The sequence below is a fragment of the Stegostoma tigrinum genome, chromosome 27 (assembly GCF_030684315.1).
Source record: "Stegostoma tigrinum isolate sSteTig4 chromosome 27, sSteTig4.hap1, whole genome shotgun sequence".
Taxonomy (NCBI): Eukaryota; Metazoa; Chordata; class Chondrichthyes; order Orectolobiformes; family Stegostomatidae; genus Stegostoma; species Stegostoma tigrinum.
The window spans coordinates 13,814,917-13,832,976 of record NC_081380.1 but is presented as its reverse complement, the minus strand read 5'-3'; the positions used below and the strand labels follow the sequence as shown (position 1 = coordinate 13,832,976).

At 40.0% G+C, this 18,060-nt stretch overlaps 1 protein-coding gene across 7 annotated transcripts in view; it reads left to right on the top strand.

Annotated features, from left to right (window-relative positions):
* Positions 1 to 2,640: 2,640 nt before the first annotated feature.
* The window catches only part of LOC125464689 (B-cell CLL/lymphoma 7 protein family member B-like), a 34,252-nt gene continuing 18,832 nt past the window's right edge, over positions 2,641 to 18,060 (top strand). For all 7 annotated transcript variants that reach the window (XR_007250061.2, XR_009447320.1, XM_048557385.2 and 4 more), the window contains exons 1-2: positions 2,641 to 2,824; positions 17,326 to 17,401. Coding sequence is in view for 5 of the 7 variants with exons in the window: in XM_048557385.2 (XP_048413342.1) it covers positions 2,733 to 2,824; positions 17,326 to 17,401 (168 nt within the window). In the remaining 2 variants the exon portion in view is untranslated. The remainder of the gene's footprint in view (positions 2,825 to 17,325; positions 17,402 to 18,060) is intronic.

Below are 18,060 nucleotides of genomic sequence, written 5' to 3'. Positions count from 1 at the left end.
CCTTACAGCAGGGAAGCTGAGGAGGGACCTGATTGAACTGTACAAAGTAATGAGGGGCATTTAGAGGGCAGATATGAAGAATCTTTTCCCCTTAGTTGTTCAGTCAGTAACCAGGTGGCACACTTTAAGGTATGGAGCAGAAGGTCTAGAGGTGATAAGAGAAAAATAAATTCACCCAAAGGCTGATGAGTATCTGGAATTCATTACCTGAAAGGATGGTACACGCAAGAACCATACAGACATTTGAGAATTATTTGGCTGAGCACTTGAAATTGCCATAGCATAACAGCAGGCCAAGTACTGGAAAATGGTATTACAATAGATAGATGTTTGATGACCACACAGCAATGATAAGCCAAAAGACCTTTTTCCAAAGTGTAAAAACTCAATAAGTAAACATGAATTCTGTTCCTCTCTACCGATCCTATCTGACTTGTTGAGTTATTTCCGTCACTTGAGGTTGCAGACTTGCTTGCTGAGCTCGTGTGTTTGATTGCAGATGTTTTGTCACCATGCTAGGGAGCACTGTCAGTGCACCTCTGGTGAAATGTTGGTGTTCCGTCCCGCTTGTTATTTATATGCGTCGGTTTGCTGGGGTGGTTGGTATCACTTCCGGTTTTATTCTTCAGCAGTTTGTATATCGGGCCCAGTTCAATGTGCTTGTTGACGGAGTTCTGGTTGGAATGCCAGACCTCTAGGAATTCCTTGGCATGTCACTGTTTGGAGAACTACAATGGAAACTGAAATACTTAGTTGACAACACTAACCACTCCATCCACTCCTCTTAAGAATTCCTCAACATCACCTAGGACACCAGAATAGAAGAGGATGAGATAATGGTATCCTTCAAAGTAACAGCACAATTTACATCCATAAACTTCGGCCTAGCGAAAGAGACAATTGCCACACTGCTGGACAAATCAGGAAGGCAAACACCCCATGACACTGACAGTACACTGAAATTACTGGAACTGTGCCTCACAACACAATTCACCTTCAACAGCCATATACTGAAACAAATCAATGGAACACCAAAGGGATCTCCAATATCAGGAATGACAGCAGAAGCGTTAATGCAAAAGTTAGAATGGACAGCGCTCACCACTATCCTAAACTCTGAGTCTACACTGTAGATGACACCTTCATGATTATCAAATGCACAAGACTAGAAGAAACCCACCTACACAAACAACATTCTCACCAGAATAAAATTCACAAAAGAAGAAGAGAACAATAACTGACTATCCTTTCTGGATGTCATGGTAGAACATAAGAATAACAGGGAACTCCAGACTAGTATACACAGAAAAACAAGACATATGGACCAGATACTTAATTACACCAGAAACCATCCCAACACCCATAAACGGAGCTGCATCAGAACATTATTCAAACGAGCTACAACACAATGCAGCAACCCGAACTGCACAAAGCATAACATGAGTACTTCAGCAGACTTTTTAAAAGGAATGGATGCCCAAGAAGCACAATCTGCCTCTGCAACAGACCGCAGCAAGAAGACACAATACAGCCAGACATACTAGTCACCCTACCGTACATCAGGGATATATCAGAGATGACCACGAGACTACTCAGAACCCTAGGTATCAGGGTAGCCCACAAACTAACAATCATCCTGTGACAGCTACTGACGAATGTAAAGGACCCCACCCCACAACCAATAAAACTGATGTAATATACATAATACCATGCAAGGACTGTGAGAAACATTACATAGGCCAAACTGGAAGAAAACTGACAATAAGGCTACATGAACACCAACTGGCTACCAAAAGACACAACCAATTCTCACCGGTCTCAATACACACGGACAAAGAATGACACAAATTTGACTGGACCAACACATCCATAACAGCACAAGTCGAAGACAGACATGTCAGGAAATGCCTGGAGGCCTGGCATTCCAAACAGAACTCCGTCAACAAACACATTGAACTGGACCCAATATACATACAAGTGAAGAACAAACCGGAAGTGATACCAACCACCCCAGCAAACCGAGGTACCTAACTAGCAAGTGGGACTTAATACCAACGTTTCACCAGAGGCATACTGATGATGTTACCTAGCAGAGTGACGAAACGTCTGCAATCAAACACACTGGTTCAGCGGGCAAGTCTACAATCTCATCCACAACCTGAGCTACAAATCTTCGCAAAAACTTTAAACTTCCATCACTTGCATCTGCAGCATTTTGCTTGTATCTGTACTGAACTTTTCTGAAAACTGAAAGAACTGCGGATGCTGTAATTCGGGAATTAAAACTGACATTGCGTGCAAAGCTCCGTGGGTCCGGCAGCAGTCAATGACCAGAAACGTTAACTCTGATTTTTTCTTCACAGAAGCTGCCAGACCTGCTGAGCTTTTCCAGCAACTTCTGTTTTTGTTCTCAATTTTTCTGATTTGGTTTCCATTTCGTTTTTTTCTCTCTCTGTGAAAGTTCCTTAAGACATGTTATGTTAAAAATACCGCATTAATGAAATAAAAGCATTCTTCATCTTTTGCCAAAAACAAATGGGACGACGGAAGGGGCTCGAAGATAACCTGGACATCACCTTGCAAGAAGGTCCTGATGACGTCGACCATGCACGTGCCAGGGCTACGTCAGGCCGACGCACAGCGCAGGCGCAGAGTCCGGCTTGCGGATCGGGGCCGTGCTTGTCAGGATAGGAGATAAAGTTTTATTATCCAACAAAATCGCGGATGAAAAGATGTCGGGCCGGTCGGTGAGAGCAGAGACACGCAGCCGAGCCAAAGATGACATCAAAAAGGTTATGGCAGCTATCGAGAAGGTCCGAAAATGGTGAGCCGCTCTCCGGTAAATACTTTTATTGAAGGGGGAAAGACGACGCACGGGCGGGAGCAACGGCATCCGGCGGCGGAAGTGATGTGAGGGAGATTTGATTGACGGTATGTTCAGCCATTCAAGGACGATGGCGACCCCCGGTTCCTGTGGTAACCGCGTCTCGGGACTGACGGGGAGCTAAGGAGGCGAGACTTCTGGTTGTATTGCAGGACATGGGTGGGCAGGGCCAGTTTGATTCATTTGCTGAAAGTCTCAGAGTGAAGTCAAATCAGTAGTAAAGTAGGCCACGTTCTGGAGCATTATTCTTTTCTGGAGGAAGAGTAGGCTGGCTTCTGTTCGCCCACCAGACTTTTTTTATTAAACATAGCCCTAAGTGTCTAGTCGTAAATGGCCCGTAGTCTTGTTTAAAACTGAGGCCATCAGATAGTGAACGGAAGGTCTGTGTATCATTTCTCTGAGATGTTGGTAGAGCACTGTTCAAGGCATGCAGTTAAATTCCAGAAGTTCTTGTTATTGTTACACTACGGCAGGAGAGACATCACTGATACAGTGGCTGCAGTCTCTAAATCACCTTCAAGGACAAGTGCTGTAGAAGCCTGTAAACATCACCACTTGCAAGTTAATAAAGTATGAAGCTGGATGAACACACCAGGCCAAGCAGCATCTCAGGAGCACAAAATCTGACGTTTCGGGTCTAGACCCTTCGTCAGAGCTGATGATGAAGGGTCTAGGCCCGAAACATCAGCTTTTGTGCTCCTGAGATGCTGCTTGGCCTGTTGTGTTCATCCACCTTCACCCTTTATTATCTTGGATTCTCCAGCATCTGCAGTTCCCATTATTTCCGATACCACTTGCAAGTTCCCTTCCATGTCACACACCATTTTGACTTGGAACTTTATTAACTTTCGTTGTGCATGGGTTAATATGCCGGAACTCCTTATCTGCTCTGTGGGGGTCCTTACATCCTAACAACGCCAGCAGTTAAAAAAGATAACTCACCACCACTTTCTCTAGGGCAATAAATGCTAGTCAGTGATGTCCATATCTCAAACAAAAAAGGTTTTAATCTATGGTCTTGTAAATTTTTCCGTTCCTTCTCCAAACAAATTAAATAAGGACATTTAAATTAAATAATTAATAAATAACGATGTTTCTTATTGTTGCAATGTATTTTCACTTCTTCTGTATTAGGAATCCAGGCTGCCTGTGTTGCAACATACAAGTGTCTTCCACTTCTTTCGCTGCCTGTAGGTATCTATCTGCGCCTACAATGGCTCCCATTCTTGCTGTTGCAATCAAGCCTTTTACCTTAAAGTGCGCCAAAATTTTTATCCATTCATGGGAAGCAGCAAGACAAAGCAACATTTATTGCTGATCCCTAATTACCAATAGGGCAGTTAAGAGTCAACTACATTGCTGTGGGTCTGGAGTCATATGGAGGCCAGACCAGGTAAGATGGTAGTTTCCTTCCCTAAAGGATGTTAGTGAACCAGATAGATTTTCCTGACAACCAACAATGGATTCATGGTCAGCATTAGATCCTTACTTCCAGATATTTATTTAATTCAAATTTCATTATCTGCCGTGGACATACTTGCCTCTGTTCTGTAAAGATTGTAATTTGGAGAAAATAAAATCGAGTAAGAGTGCAGCAGTTGGTTAAGAAACTAATAAGGGATGTCTTTTTCTGTAATAAATTGACATACATAACCAATTGTACCAGGTATATATAAAAGAAAAATACTGCAGGTGCTGGAAATCTGACATAAAAAACAGAGGTGCTGAAGAAGCTCAGCAGGTCTGGCAACGTATTTGGAGCAAGAAAATTTCTGAGATCAGTATAGCTTCTTCAGAATGGAAAGGTGCTGGAGAGTCATAGTTTTTAATGCTATTGATATAGAGGGGAGGAGGAGCCATTGGAACAGATGGTGAATGTGCTCCAAAGCAAAAGATCACGGCAGTGAGAAGGAGTACTAAATATGCAAAGTAGGTATAAATGATGGCCGTAAAAAGGAAAAAAATGAGTCCACTTTGGTGAGAGTTGTATTTATTAGTTCCGGGAATTGGTTGGCACTGCCGCCTCACAGTGCCAGAAATGTGGGTTTGATTCTAACCTTGGGCAACTGTCTGTGTGGAGTTAGCACATTCTTCCCTCGTCTGCACCAGTTTCCACTGGGTGCTGTACCTTCCTTCCCCAGTCCAAAGATGTGCAATGGCCATGCTAGAACTGCCCAGTAGTTATTGGGATGTGCAGCCTAGGTGGATTAAGTTTATTTCTGGAATAGTTAAACTCAATGTTGAGTCCTGAAGCCATTAGCTCCTTAGGCAGAGGATGGGGTTTGTTTCTCCAGCTTGTGTTGAGCCTCATTATCACACTGCAGCAGGCCTGTCACAGAGATGTTGACCAAGGATCATGATGCTGTTTGAAGTGGAAGGCCACTGGAGGCTCAAGGTCACTTTAATAGTCGGAGCAAAGTTGTTGCCCAGTCTGCATTTTGTCTCCCCAATGTAGAATTGACCAGATTGTGAACAGCGAATGCAGAAACCTCATTGAATGAAGTGAAGGTAAATCGATTTCACCTGGAATGTGTGTCTGGGGTCTTGAAGTGAGGAGGGAAGAAATAAACGGGCAAGTATTGTCCCTTCTGTCATTGTATGGGAAGGTGTGATGGGGGATGTGGGCGTGTTGGGCAAGGACCAGGGGAATGGCCCCTCCTGACTGATGACAAGGGAAGGGAGTGAATATTTGTGTGGTGGAGGCATTCTGCCGTAGGTGGGAACAGTGGATTACGATCTTTGTATGTCCAGCCTGACGAGGTGTAAAGAGAAAGGTGTGCTCTATCTTTTGTGGGAGGGGATGGAAGGGGTGAGGGCAAATGGATTGGTCATGGCTGTGGTCCTTGGTGCAGGAAAATACTAGACATTTCTGAGGCACCCGTGCAGATGGTGGCATCATCAGAATAGATGAGACAGAGAAGAAGAAACTTGGAGAATGGAATGGAGTCTTTACAGGAAGCAGGGTATAATCAAGGTAACTGTGGGAGTCAGTGCATGTATAATAGATATTGGCGGCCATCTTATCCCAAGAAATAGAAACAGACGTCAAAGAAGGGAAGGGAAGAGAGGAATCAGATGAACCGGGTGAAAGTAAGTGCAGTGTGAAAATTGGGAGCAAAATTAATCTTTTTTTTCCTCCAATGTCAAACGAGAGAGAGAGAGAGAGACTGCTTCAGTTATGTCATTGATGTGCCAAAGAAAGAGTTGTCAGTTGGGAACCTGAGTAGGACTGGAACAAACTGGCACCCATTTGGATATCCATACCTTTTGACCTAAAGAAAAGTGAGCCGAGTTAAAGGAGATGTTGTAAAAAGTGAGGATGACGTTGATCAGGTGGAGGGTTCTGCTGGTGGATGTGGACAGTTTAGACCTTCTCTCAAGGAATAAGCACAGAGTCCTCAAACAAAATTGCTGAGGAGTGGTGTCGAGAGATTGCGTGTCCATGGTGAAGAGGAGGTGGCTGGTGCCCATAAGCAATTCTTTGAAACTGACATAAAGCATCCAATGAGTTGTGAATGTAAGTGAGAAGGGACTAGACAAAGGGAGAAAAAAATAAGTGAGTCAGTGTTCGATAAAATAAGTTCCATGGAGCAGGAACAGGCTGAAACAATGGGTTTGCTTGGGCAGTCCTGTTTCTGGATTTTGAGAAGTAAATAGAAGCAGCTATGTAGAGTGCTGGAGCTATAAGGTGTGATGTTGTTGGGAAGAAATTCCCAGATGACGTGAGATCAGTCACAGCATTGGAATTAGTAGTTTGCTCAGTGATGGGGTCATGGTCTGGGGGAGATAAAGAAGGCATCCTGGAGCTGGTGCTCAGCCTCCACAAGGTAGAAGTCAGTATGCCAGGAATGAACAACACCCTTGTCCACAGGTTTGCTTTTAAAAGTCAGGGTTGGATCTGAGAGCAAAGAGAACTGTGAGGTCAGACGGTGTTAGTTTCTCCATTTCCCTCATCTATTTTAACCAATTCATGCTATCTCTGTCCTTGAGTCCCACTACATTCTTCAGCTCATTCAACATTTTAACAAGCAACATTTTCTCAAGGCAACCAGGGTCACAACAAACAGGCAGATAAAAGGCCAGACCAAGAGGTCCAGTGGGCTGGAGAGTTTTAGAGGCGGGTGAAGAAGTCTCTGGGTCTGGGATAGGACTTCTGCTTAAGGAAATGGTCCTGCAGGCAATGGTAATGGAAGAAGTGTTTGATATCAGGTCATGTCTGAAATCCAATGACGTGTTGGGCATTAGGGATACAATTAAATTTTTTGCTGGTACAGCATCAAAGAGTGGAAGGTCAGAAGGTTTGGCAAATATCCGACGAGAGCTGGGGTTAGAGGGTTTAGGGCAGCATGGTGGCTCAGTAGTTAGTTCTGCTGTCTCTCAACGCAAGGGACCCGGATTTGATTTGGGCCGCGAGTGACTGTGTGGAGTTTGCCTGTTCCTCCATCTCTGCATGGATTTCCTCCAGGTGATCCGGTTTCCTCCCATAGTCTAAAGATAAGCAGGTTAGGGTAGGTTGGACGTGGTAAATTGCCCATCGTGCCTAGGATGTGCAGGTTAGATGATTTGGCCATGGACAATGCAGAATGATATGTTAGGTGGTGGATCTGAGTGGGATGCTCTTCAAGGGACAGTATGGATATGATAGGCCAAATGGCCTGCTTCCACACTGTAGGGATTGTATATTATGAGAGAGGGATGGAGTTGGAGGGAATGGGAGGGGCGGAAGATGTAAAAGGAGCATGTCTAGCACTGAGTTTTTGCAGTTTGCATTCCTTAATACCTGAAAAGAGGAGAAAATGTTGCTTGTTAAAATGTTGAATGAGCTGAAGAATGTAGTGGGACTCAAGGACAGAGATAGCATGAATTGGAGCTGACAGAGAGCGCGGTCAAGACTGTGCATGTGGCGGCACATGGCACAAGGATATCGGAATGTACTGAGAACAGCTGTCTTAGGGGCATCGTACATCAAAGAGATACCTCGGATCCTGCACGGATTTGAAACAAAGATTTGAAATCCACATCGGGTAAGTCTGATTCTGAGGCAGTCACTTAAGAATGAGTTGTGGCTATGTAAGCGAGTTTTGGCAAATACCTTCATCAATCAGGAGAATCAAACACAGATTTCTAGCTTCCACTGTTGTTTGTTTTTATTTGACTTACCCAAATTGCCATATTCCCAGTAAAGCAATTATTCACTTTTGTAGACAATAACAACAGTACCTGTACTGACTCTGGGTAGACTGTTGGTATAAAGCCTCAGAGAGGTGCTAGGAATGTCGGGATTTGTAAATGGTTATATTTTAAACAGTCAATTATTTCCAAAATGGAATAGAGTTGAAGGATTAAAGGGAATCTAATTAGCATTTCTGCCAGGATTTAAAGCCCATGTGATTTTATATTGCCACGGAGATAGGCTTTGGAAAAGGAGAAGTCATTAGGAAACCATTATAGGATCGGGTTCCACGTTTTCCCAAGAGATTGCTGAACTTTATATGCAGTTTTTAAAACTCTGAGAAAGAGAACGGATAGTCAGCTATTTGCTATTCAGTATAATGGAATGCCGATGGCATCTCCAGTTTTAGATTGAAGAGACCAAATTCATGAGGGCAAGGAACTGAGTAGCTTTGGACTGGTTTCTGGAGGATGAATTACTCACTTAAATGACAGAATAAACTAAAGCTAAGGAGATGGATATCTGGTTTTTTGAAAAGGTAAACAGTGTATTTTGTTGTGCAGTAAACAGGGTTATATTTTACGAAATGGTGTTTAGTCAGTGTGTCAGACTGATCAAGTTATTTGGCCAGCTATCCATGTCCTGAGGTATGTCTGGGGATCTGGGTTTGGTTCAAGATCCACTATACACCTGGTGGAATTTCAATTCAATGCAAGTGAAAGCGTCAAACTATTGACTGTCATAAAAACCCATCTGGTTCACTGTAAGCACATATGCCATGCTCGCTTGGCTAGGGCTTCATGTGACTCCAGATCCACAGCTATGCTTCCTTTCTGAAATGGCCAAGCAAGCCACTCTATGCAAGCACAATTAAGAATAAGCAACTATCTAGAGATGCCACTGCTGCCCTACTCAGTGACACCCACATCCCATGAAAGAATAAACTCAGCTCTGTCACTAGTTATGTTGGGATCACTATGAGGTGATGTATTAAGAGTATCACATAACGCTCTTTTTTTAAAAAAAGGGATCTTTTACATCCACATGACCAGGAAAATATGTTTCTTTTGAATTTCTTTTTCCCTTTGCCAATGCAGTGTTGCACTATACTAAACTAAATTAGAGCTTGACTCATTGATTTGCTAATGTAGCGTTCAAAACCTACAATCACACAGTATTCCAGGAATCTAACCAGGGTTTTGTATAGCTGAAGCATGATTTCTCTTCGCTTGTATTCTACTTCTCTGTCTACCTGTCATATATTTTTAAAATTCTCTCGTGGGACATAGGTGTTGATGGCTGTCCAGCATTTATTGCCAGTCCCTAGTTGTCCTTGAGAAGGTAACCGTGAGTTGTCTTCTTGAACTGCTGCAATTCATATCTGTTGGTTGAACCACAACGCCATTCGGGAAGGAATTCCAGAATTTTAACCCAGTGACAGTGAAGGAACAACAATATATTTCCAAGTCAGGGTGGTGAGTGACTTGGAAGGCAAGTTGCAGGTGTTCCCATGTATCTACTGCCTTTGTCCTTTCGGATGGAAGTGGTGTGGGTTCTGAAGGTGTTGCCTAATGATCTTGGGCAAATTTCTGCAGTGCATCCTGTAAATCGTACATGCTGCTGCTGAGCACTGCTAGTGGACGGAGTGGATGGTTGCAGATGTGGTGCTAGTCAAGCGGATTGTTTTGTCCTGGATGGTGTTGAGTTTCTTGAGTGTTGTTGGAGCAACACACATCGTGGCAAGTAGGAAGTATTCTAGCACAGTCCTGATTTGTCCCTTGCAGATGGTGGACAGGCTTTGGTGAGTTAGGAAGTGAGTTGCTCATTGCAATATTCCTAGCCTTCGACCTTCTCTTGTAGCGACTGTCCTTGTATGATGAGTCTAGTTGAGTTTCTGGGCAGCAGTAACCTCCAGAATGTTGATAGTGCAGGATCCAGTAATGGTAATGTCATAGAATATCAAGGCGCAGTAGTTAGATTTGTCTTTTATTGGAGATGGCCATTTGTGTGGTGTGAATGTTACTTGCCACTTATCAGTCCAAGCCAGATATTTTCCAGGTCTTTTTGGATTTGAACATGAACTCTTTCAATATCTGGGGAATTGCAAATGGTGCCGAACACTGTGCAGTCCCACTTTTGACCTTCTGATGAAGGGAATGTCATTGATAGACCATCGTTAGGCTTAGGGCACTACCCTGAGGAACTCCTGCAGTGATGACCTGGATCTGAGATGACTGACCTCCAACAACCACAACCATCTTCCTATGTGCCAGGTATGACTGTAACTGCAGAGAGTTTCCCCCTTGTTTTGCACTGATTCTAGTTCTGCTAGGGCTCTTGATGTCACATTCAGTTGAACGTAGCTTTGATGTCAAGGGCTGTCACTCTGACTTCTGGAATTCAGCTCTTTTATTCATATTTGAACCAAGGTTGTAAAGACGTCAGGAGCTGAGTGGCCCTGGCAGATCCCAAAATTGGCATCAGTGAGCTGGCTATTGCTGAGTAGTTGCTGTTTGATGACACCTTCCATCATTTTTACAGATGTTAGAGAGTAGACTTAGGTGGCAACAATTGGCTAAGATGGATTTGTCCTTTTTTTTGTACAGGAGGTTACTAGGCAATTGTCCACACTGTAGGGTGGATGCAAGTGTTGTAGCTGTATTGCAACAGCTTGGCTATGGGTAAGACAAGTTCTACAACACAAATCTTCAATACATTTAAATGACCCGAGAGCCTGGACTGTCCTCTTAGACTTCCACTTTAGCTAGCTTTTTGTTATTTATCTTTTTTAGGCCAAAAATGGAAGATCTCACATTTGTCCACATTGAAATTTCTTTGCCAATTCACTGAATGTATTAATATTGCTTTGTAATTTTGCACTTGTGTTATTACAACACTTTTTTCTGTCATTGGCAATTACGGATATATGACTGTGATCCTATCCAACAAAGCTGTCACTGAATACAATGGAAAGTACCTTTTACTTTGGAGCATGCAAGTGATTTACTAACGTCTATGGCATAAATTCTTTGCATGGCGAGTTGCAAACCAAATTTTATGTGCAAGTGTGTCGGAACATTGAGGTTGCTGCATGTCTACACAGCTTGCAAGGAACATTAACAGTCAAGTCCCGCAAGCTATTAATCCAGTTCTCCATCTCCTTTCTTTCAGCCAATTTCCTTAGTAGGTCAATAATTAGCCTGCAATTCCATGAATTCCAAATTTGGCTAATGGTCTCTTACAAGGCTTTCTATGAATGTCTTCTAAAATCCATGTGAATAACATCTGTCGATATTCTCTTGTCATTTAATTCATTCACCTCTTCCAAAAATTTAATCTAATTTGTTAGACATGACTACCTCTATGCTTGCTCTTTGTGATCAACTAAAAATACTCACAGTATTTACTCACTTTGTTCTTAACTTTTAGACTGCATAAATTTCCCGACAGCACAAATTAATTCCCTTTAATTCCCTGGTTTACTTTCTCCCTTTTCTTAAGTAGCAGAGGGCTATACGTGATTTTCCCATCTAAAGGAATAGTTTCTGAATCAAGAAAGCTTTGAAAACCCATAGTTAGGGCTTTCCCAATGTTCTCGTCTTTGTCCTTTAAAGCCCTGGGATAGAAGTGAACCTGGTATTACAGTTTTATTGCATTACTTTCCCCATTATTTTTATCTTGTTTATGGTAATTTTGTTCAGTTCTTGTCCCTGATTCAGTAATAGTTATGTTAGAATGTTTAGCATGCTGACCTCTTCACTGCAAATAGTATTAAAATGTAATTATTCACTTGTCCGCATTTACTTACCGTTGATAACATCACTTATATGCATTTTCAAGGAGCCTATATGGTTTTGATTGTTTGCTTTGTTTTCTTCCCACCCATCTAATTCAAGTGGAAAGTATTTTGTGTTGACTTGATCTTCCTTGCAAGTTTTGTTTCATATACCTTTTTGAAAATTGTTATCTGTTGGTGTTGCCACACTTTGCTTTTCTTTGTATCTGTACCACTCACCATGATCTAGACCTTTGTTTTGCACTTTTGTATACTACTTTATTTTAGTCTTACGGTCTCTCTAGAGCATCTTGTTTCTGAAAACAATCTCAGAAAACTTCTTAACATTTCCTCATCTGCTTATACTAATTCATAAGAAAAATTAAAATGCTTCATTAAAATTGCTCAACAACAGCAAATGGATCTACCCTCTTTCTTTGCAATATATATTCAAATCATTCTGAGATGTCTTCCTTACTGTTGTAGGTCAGCTTGTGATCTTTCCAATGTAGGATGTCCCCTTCATTATTTAATGTTCTACAACCACTACATTATGCTTCTTCTTTTCCTCCTCCTCCTCAGCCACCCTCCACGGGTAGAATTCTGACTTTTTTATCGTCATCCTCACACGGAGCAACTGCATTGTACCCCTTGGATATGACTACTTTTTCTAGTTCCTTGATTTCTAATTCATGCTATCAATAATATCAACCCCAGTATGAGCCTGTACCTTCAATGAGGCAGAACTGAATTTTGGAGAAAACTGTCCTGAAATTCTGTGTTGGAATGTCTCCAATTCATACATCAGTTTAGTGACTCTGAGCCAGACAGAATTTTGACAGATTCATCTACTGAACATGTTCACTTGACACAGTCTTGCCCTCCACAAATTTCTACATTTTGCAATACAGATACACAACCTACCATATGTTATACTCAGTTGTTATGTTATTTATAACTACTGTACGTTTACATTCTAAGCTTTTGTTTTTTGTTTGAATTATATGTTTCAGAGAAATTAACCTATAAGCACAGAAGAAGCTGTTTAGTCCATTGTGCCTGTGCTAATTCTTTGAAAGGTCAGTCATGATTAATCCCATTGCCCTGCTGTTTGCCTGTAAATTTGTAGGTTTTCCAACTATATCTGAAATCAGCTTCCACCAGTATTTCAGGCATAATAATCCATATTTCAGCAACTCACCTCTTGAATCGAGAAACGAATCCTCGCCTTTTCTGTAAATATTTTAACCGTGATATTGAACTCATGACTTCTATTGAGCACCTTGCTAGGGAGATAGTTTAGCTTTATCTGTGTTGTTAAAAGCTTGAAATGTTGAAAATCTCTGTCACCTTTTAATGTATCTGCCCAAGAAGGACAGTACAGTGTTAACATTTCTTCTTTATTGATAATGCTCTGGTAAATGTTATTTGCACTCTTTTGTATGCCTTTACATAATCCTGAAGCATCCACAATTCTTTAGCCGAGACCTGAACAGTGTTTTCTAAAGTTCTAAACTAATCTTTATTTTTATGCTTTAATCCTTTATTTATAAATCCCAGTATCCTACACACTTTTCAGTCACCTTTATCAAATTGCCCTGCCAATTATTCTATAGTGACTTCCCATATTACTTCTCTGTGTGCATTGCTTTAAACGTTTTTATATTGAACTCATTTCATAATTCTGTCTGCTTCATTCTGGAGTCATTAACTATTTGTATCATAATCTATTTTACCAAATAATACATAAACTTAATGCTGTTCCCTGTGTTGGAGTCTAGGTCCTTTATAAAAATTGCAAAGCATAATCATCTCAAACTGACCCTAGGGGATCTCCACTGCAAACCATCTTCTAACCCGAAAATATCAGTTCACTGCTCTGCCTTGTTTTGTTTTATGCATTAATTTTGTATGCAAGTCACCAAATTGCAGTGCCTAAATCAACATTGTTAGAACACTTGCTGATTTTCATTTTTTTTTTGTTTTATTCTTTTATACATTTTGATTTGTAGCTGAGAATTATGTGTATACTTTGGGACTGCTTGTGGTAAAGAGAAAAGAACAACCAAATAAGCTTTTGTTTGTTTGTGATGCCAGACCTGGAGGTTATTCACAAGCTGAATCTTGATCAAAAGGGCTCCTGCAGACACAGCGACCCCAGTAAGAATATTGTGTTTAAAAAATTTAGCAGAAGTTGGGTAGTAACAAGGTCAGTATTTGGGAATTGGTGCAAGCAAGTCTGGAAGAGACTGCGTTCAAGAAGATGGTAGTTGTTGAATGATAATTGAGGCCTTGGAAAGAAATGTTCTGTCTATCAGGGTGGGATCAGAATTGATGTTTTTTTTAAATTGTGTTTTCTGAGTGAGATGAGCTTGGCAGCTGACAGTACAACATGAAGATTTAAATGTGCTCTGCCTAATCTGCCACATCACTTTTGGAAGCCCAGAGGGTAGGAAGCTGAATTAGAAGTATTACTACCTATATCTGAGTGATCTGAGAAGATGACCTGAATTAGCAGTTCCAGAAAAGCAACCAGATTTGATATCTAAGCATATGAAACAACACATCAGGAAAGCCATTTAAGTAATTTGGCTGGTTTTGTTATTTTGTTTGTACCTGAACTGTATTCATTTGTTTGTCTTTTATGTGAAAGGGGACAAAAGCAAATGTTTTGGATTTAATGTTTGGGCATTAATCAGTTTACCTTGTTTAACTTTTCCTCTGCAAAAGTTATTGTGTATTTAATAACTAGTTAAATTGTTTGCTTAAGATACGTATCTGAAATTAATTATTCACAAAGTTTGGGATGTTAGGGTCTTGATAGTTTAGTTTTACCCTGTTGTCAATGCAGATGTGAAAAGACTGATTTTGTTTCGCTGTCCATCTCTGTATTGTGACAATGTAACAGGCCTCCTGTGTAGTACTTTATCAAATGCTTTCTGAAAGTTTGCATATATGTCTGCATGAACCTTTCTTGTTTAATCAAAGAATTCAGTCAAGTTACTCAGGCATGACTTTTCTGCAAAAAACCCATACACGCTTCCTTTGATTAACAGTTTCCTTCCCAAACAAAAGTTTATTTTATCTCTGTTAGTGGTTTCCAATTGCTAATGTGACCAATTCCTCTACTATTCCATCTTTGCTCAGTATAGCAACCTAGGATGCATTTCATCTGGATCAAGAGACAAATCAATTTTCGGTCATTCAAATCTTTTTGTCATGTCTTTTCTATTTATTATTATCTATCCATAATTACCCCCTAATAAAAACAAATAACTGGAAAAACGCATCTGGTCTGGCAGCATCTATGGAGAGAAGGCAGAATTAATGTTTCGCATCCAATGATGCTTCTTCAGAACCATTGAAGCAGCATTTGCAGTTCTTTCAATTTTTCATAACTTCCCCCCCCCCCTTTTTTTAAATGTACTACAGCAACAACAGTCACTGCTTTGTGAAGATACATGCAAAGCACACATTTAATACTTTTACAATGTTACTTGTCTCCACATGCAAGCTTTCTTTTGGTCTCTATTAGGACCAACCTTTTCACTAGCTTGCTGCTTTTACTTTATACCATATTTTTGGAAACAAATAAACTCAAGTTTAAAAAGATGCCAGCTCTCTAATGAGGTATGTGTCTCTTTATGCACTTAACATATTTGAACAGGTTTTTTTTATGACAGTGGAACCTAAACCCAGATATTGTGGTCTAGACATTACAACTGTGCCACAGACCTCAACAAAACATGAGTTCAGGCTTGTAAATTTCAGTGTAATTGTGGGTCAAGACTATGGTTTCCAGCTGCTGCAGTGCTTACAATTTATATCATAATAAAATGATTTATGGTTCAATTTAATTTTGCTTGCTAATCTTTTCTCATAATATTCTTGTCTCCCTTTTGAACTTTTCATTTCTCTTCTGTACTTTCCTTTTTTTAGTTATTAATTGAATTTTGCTACTGACATTTTTGGAAGTCTCCTATTTCTATTTCATTTTGATTTTTGTTTCCTTTTGTCTTTAGAATGTATGAGCTGTGGATGCTGTAACTTCTCCTTTGAAAGGAATATGCATAGTTTTTACTCGGACTAGCTTTTCCTGATTGCCTTCCATTGCCCTGGAATTATAGAGAAAGAAAAAGAGGAGGGGACATAACTAGTGTGGATTAATATAGTGGTATTAAATCAAAATAATACTAACTGATGCTGGAAATGAGTCCATTGTCTTTAAATGTGAAACAAAGAGAGAGATAGAGAGAGATATGGCTGTTGCAGTGTTGGGAAGATACATTATAAAGCTCGAAACATGAGAAGGAGATGGAGAAATTCTTCTGCAAATTTCAAAGGTATTTAATAAAAATAGGGTGGTAATATTCAAAAGTTTTATTTATTATAAAATGAGGAAAATATACCATCAAAAATGGTGAAGAGCAACTTTCATGGTCAATGACTTTAATCTGATGAGGAAAGAATTAGTGTTGGATCTTATGGATGGTTGTGGGAAATGAAGTGGAGTAAGCAGTGCAAGATATCATCTGCCCAACAATGAAATGACATAATTCCTTTTAAAGTAACTATGAAAACAGACCAGAAGACATTGAATTTTGAAAAAAAATTCACAGGTAGTTTGTGTGATTTAAGAGGGAGCGAGTACAGGTGAATTGAGAAAGATAATTCCAGGTAAAACAAAAATATGAAGAATACCTTTGACCTTGCTTAAACCAGGTCTCTGTTCATGCAGCCACATCATAATCCCATTTAACAATTGTGCCAAATATCATTGTTATTAATTAGACTAATTTCTTTAATTCCAATGCAACATATTAGCAAATTTTTTGAGTATATTGCAGGTTAATTTTTAAAAGTTACATAAAAGATCTTAAATTGTTTGTGGTATTGGAGCAACTTGTCCACATATATATTTACTTTTATTTGTGTAAGCAAATCTCTTTTGGGGCTGCCTTTAGCAAGCCCATGCTGCTAGTCACTTGTTACAGTGGAGCCAAGATGTTGTTTGACCCTTGAAAGCAGCATGACATAATTGTGGTCAATAAGAATTATATTGATTTTTGTTTTGGCAGATTGCCAGTAGTTGTAAATTTCTGGCTCTTGGTCAGTCTGTAAAATTCCTTCCACAACTACAATCGATACGAACATGATGTGACTCGGACCTTTTTTGTATTTATTTTTAAAATAGTTCGGTTGCAGTTTATTAATATTTTACGCAATGTGACAGATTCTGACAATACGTGTATCAGATAATAGAAATTTAAAATCATAGCACTTAAATTTTTTATGATAGAAGCTTTTTGTGACTGTTGTAATATAGGCTGCTTTTCTACCACTGCCATTTGCTGTTTACAACATTTCTAACAGTCACTTACAAAGGCTGTATCTTTATTAGTCTGTGTGGATTAACGTGATATTTAGTAGAATTTTAAAGCTCACAGTTCCTTACAAATTCAGCTCATTGACTGTAAACTCTGAATTACACAGGGAGAAGAAATGGGTGACGGTGGGTGATACATCATTGCGGATCTTCAAATGGGTACCAGTGACTGACCCTAAAGAGGTAGGTAGAGATGAAAAATACGCATTCATATTTCATGACTATTCAGTTAAATTGATATGAATTTTTCGTCTGTGTTTAATGTCATGGATTTGGACCTACAGGACAAACCAGCCCAACTTTAAAACTAAATGCCATATTTATGTTAGAGTTAAGTTACATTGTTGGAATAGGGAGCTTTAATTTGAGTACCTCGTGCTGATACACAGAAAAATGTTCAATCTTTCAACAGAAAATTCACAAACCAAGATGTAAGTTGAACTAATTCGTATTATCTCACAGCCCCAGGGTTAGAGGAAAGGAAAATACTTCCCCTCTTTAAATATAATTGATATTGTTAACCAATCAGTTTTCCTTTTCTTCGGTATTATAAACTGTTGCGACGGCACAAAATTTGATATTCTTGCATTTGTCCTGATAAGTGCAAGCTGTAGTTTTGAAAGCATGTCTCTGTTCATCAATATTCTAGTCCTGATCTATTGAGAGACTCAGTATTTTCTCAAGATCAGTCGTGAAAATGTATCCTGTCTGTTACACTTAAAATCAGAGTACAATCAGACAAAGTCAGTATAATTTTGTTAAAGGGAATCATGATTTAAAAATATTAGAGTTCTTTGGGAATGTAACAAGCTATGACAAAAGTGCTTAGTGATACCAGCAGT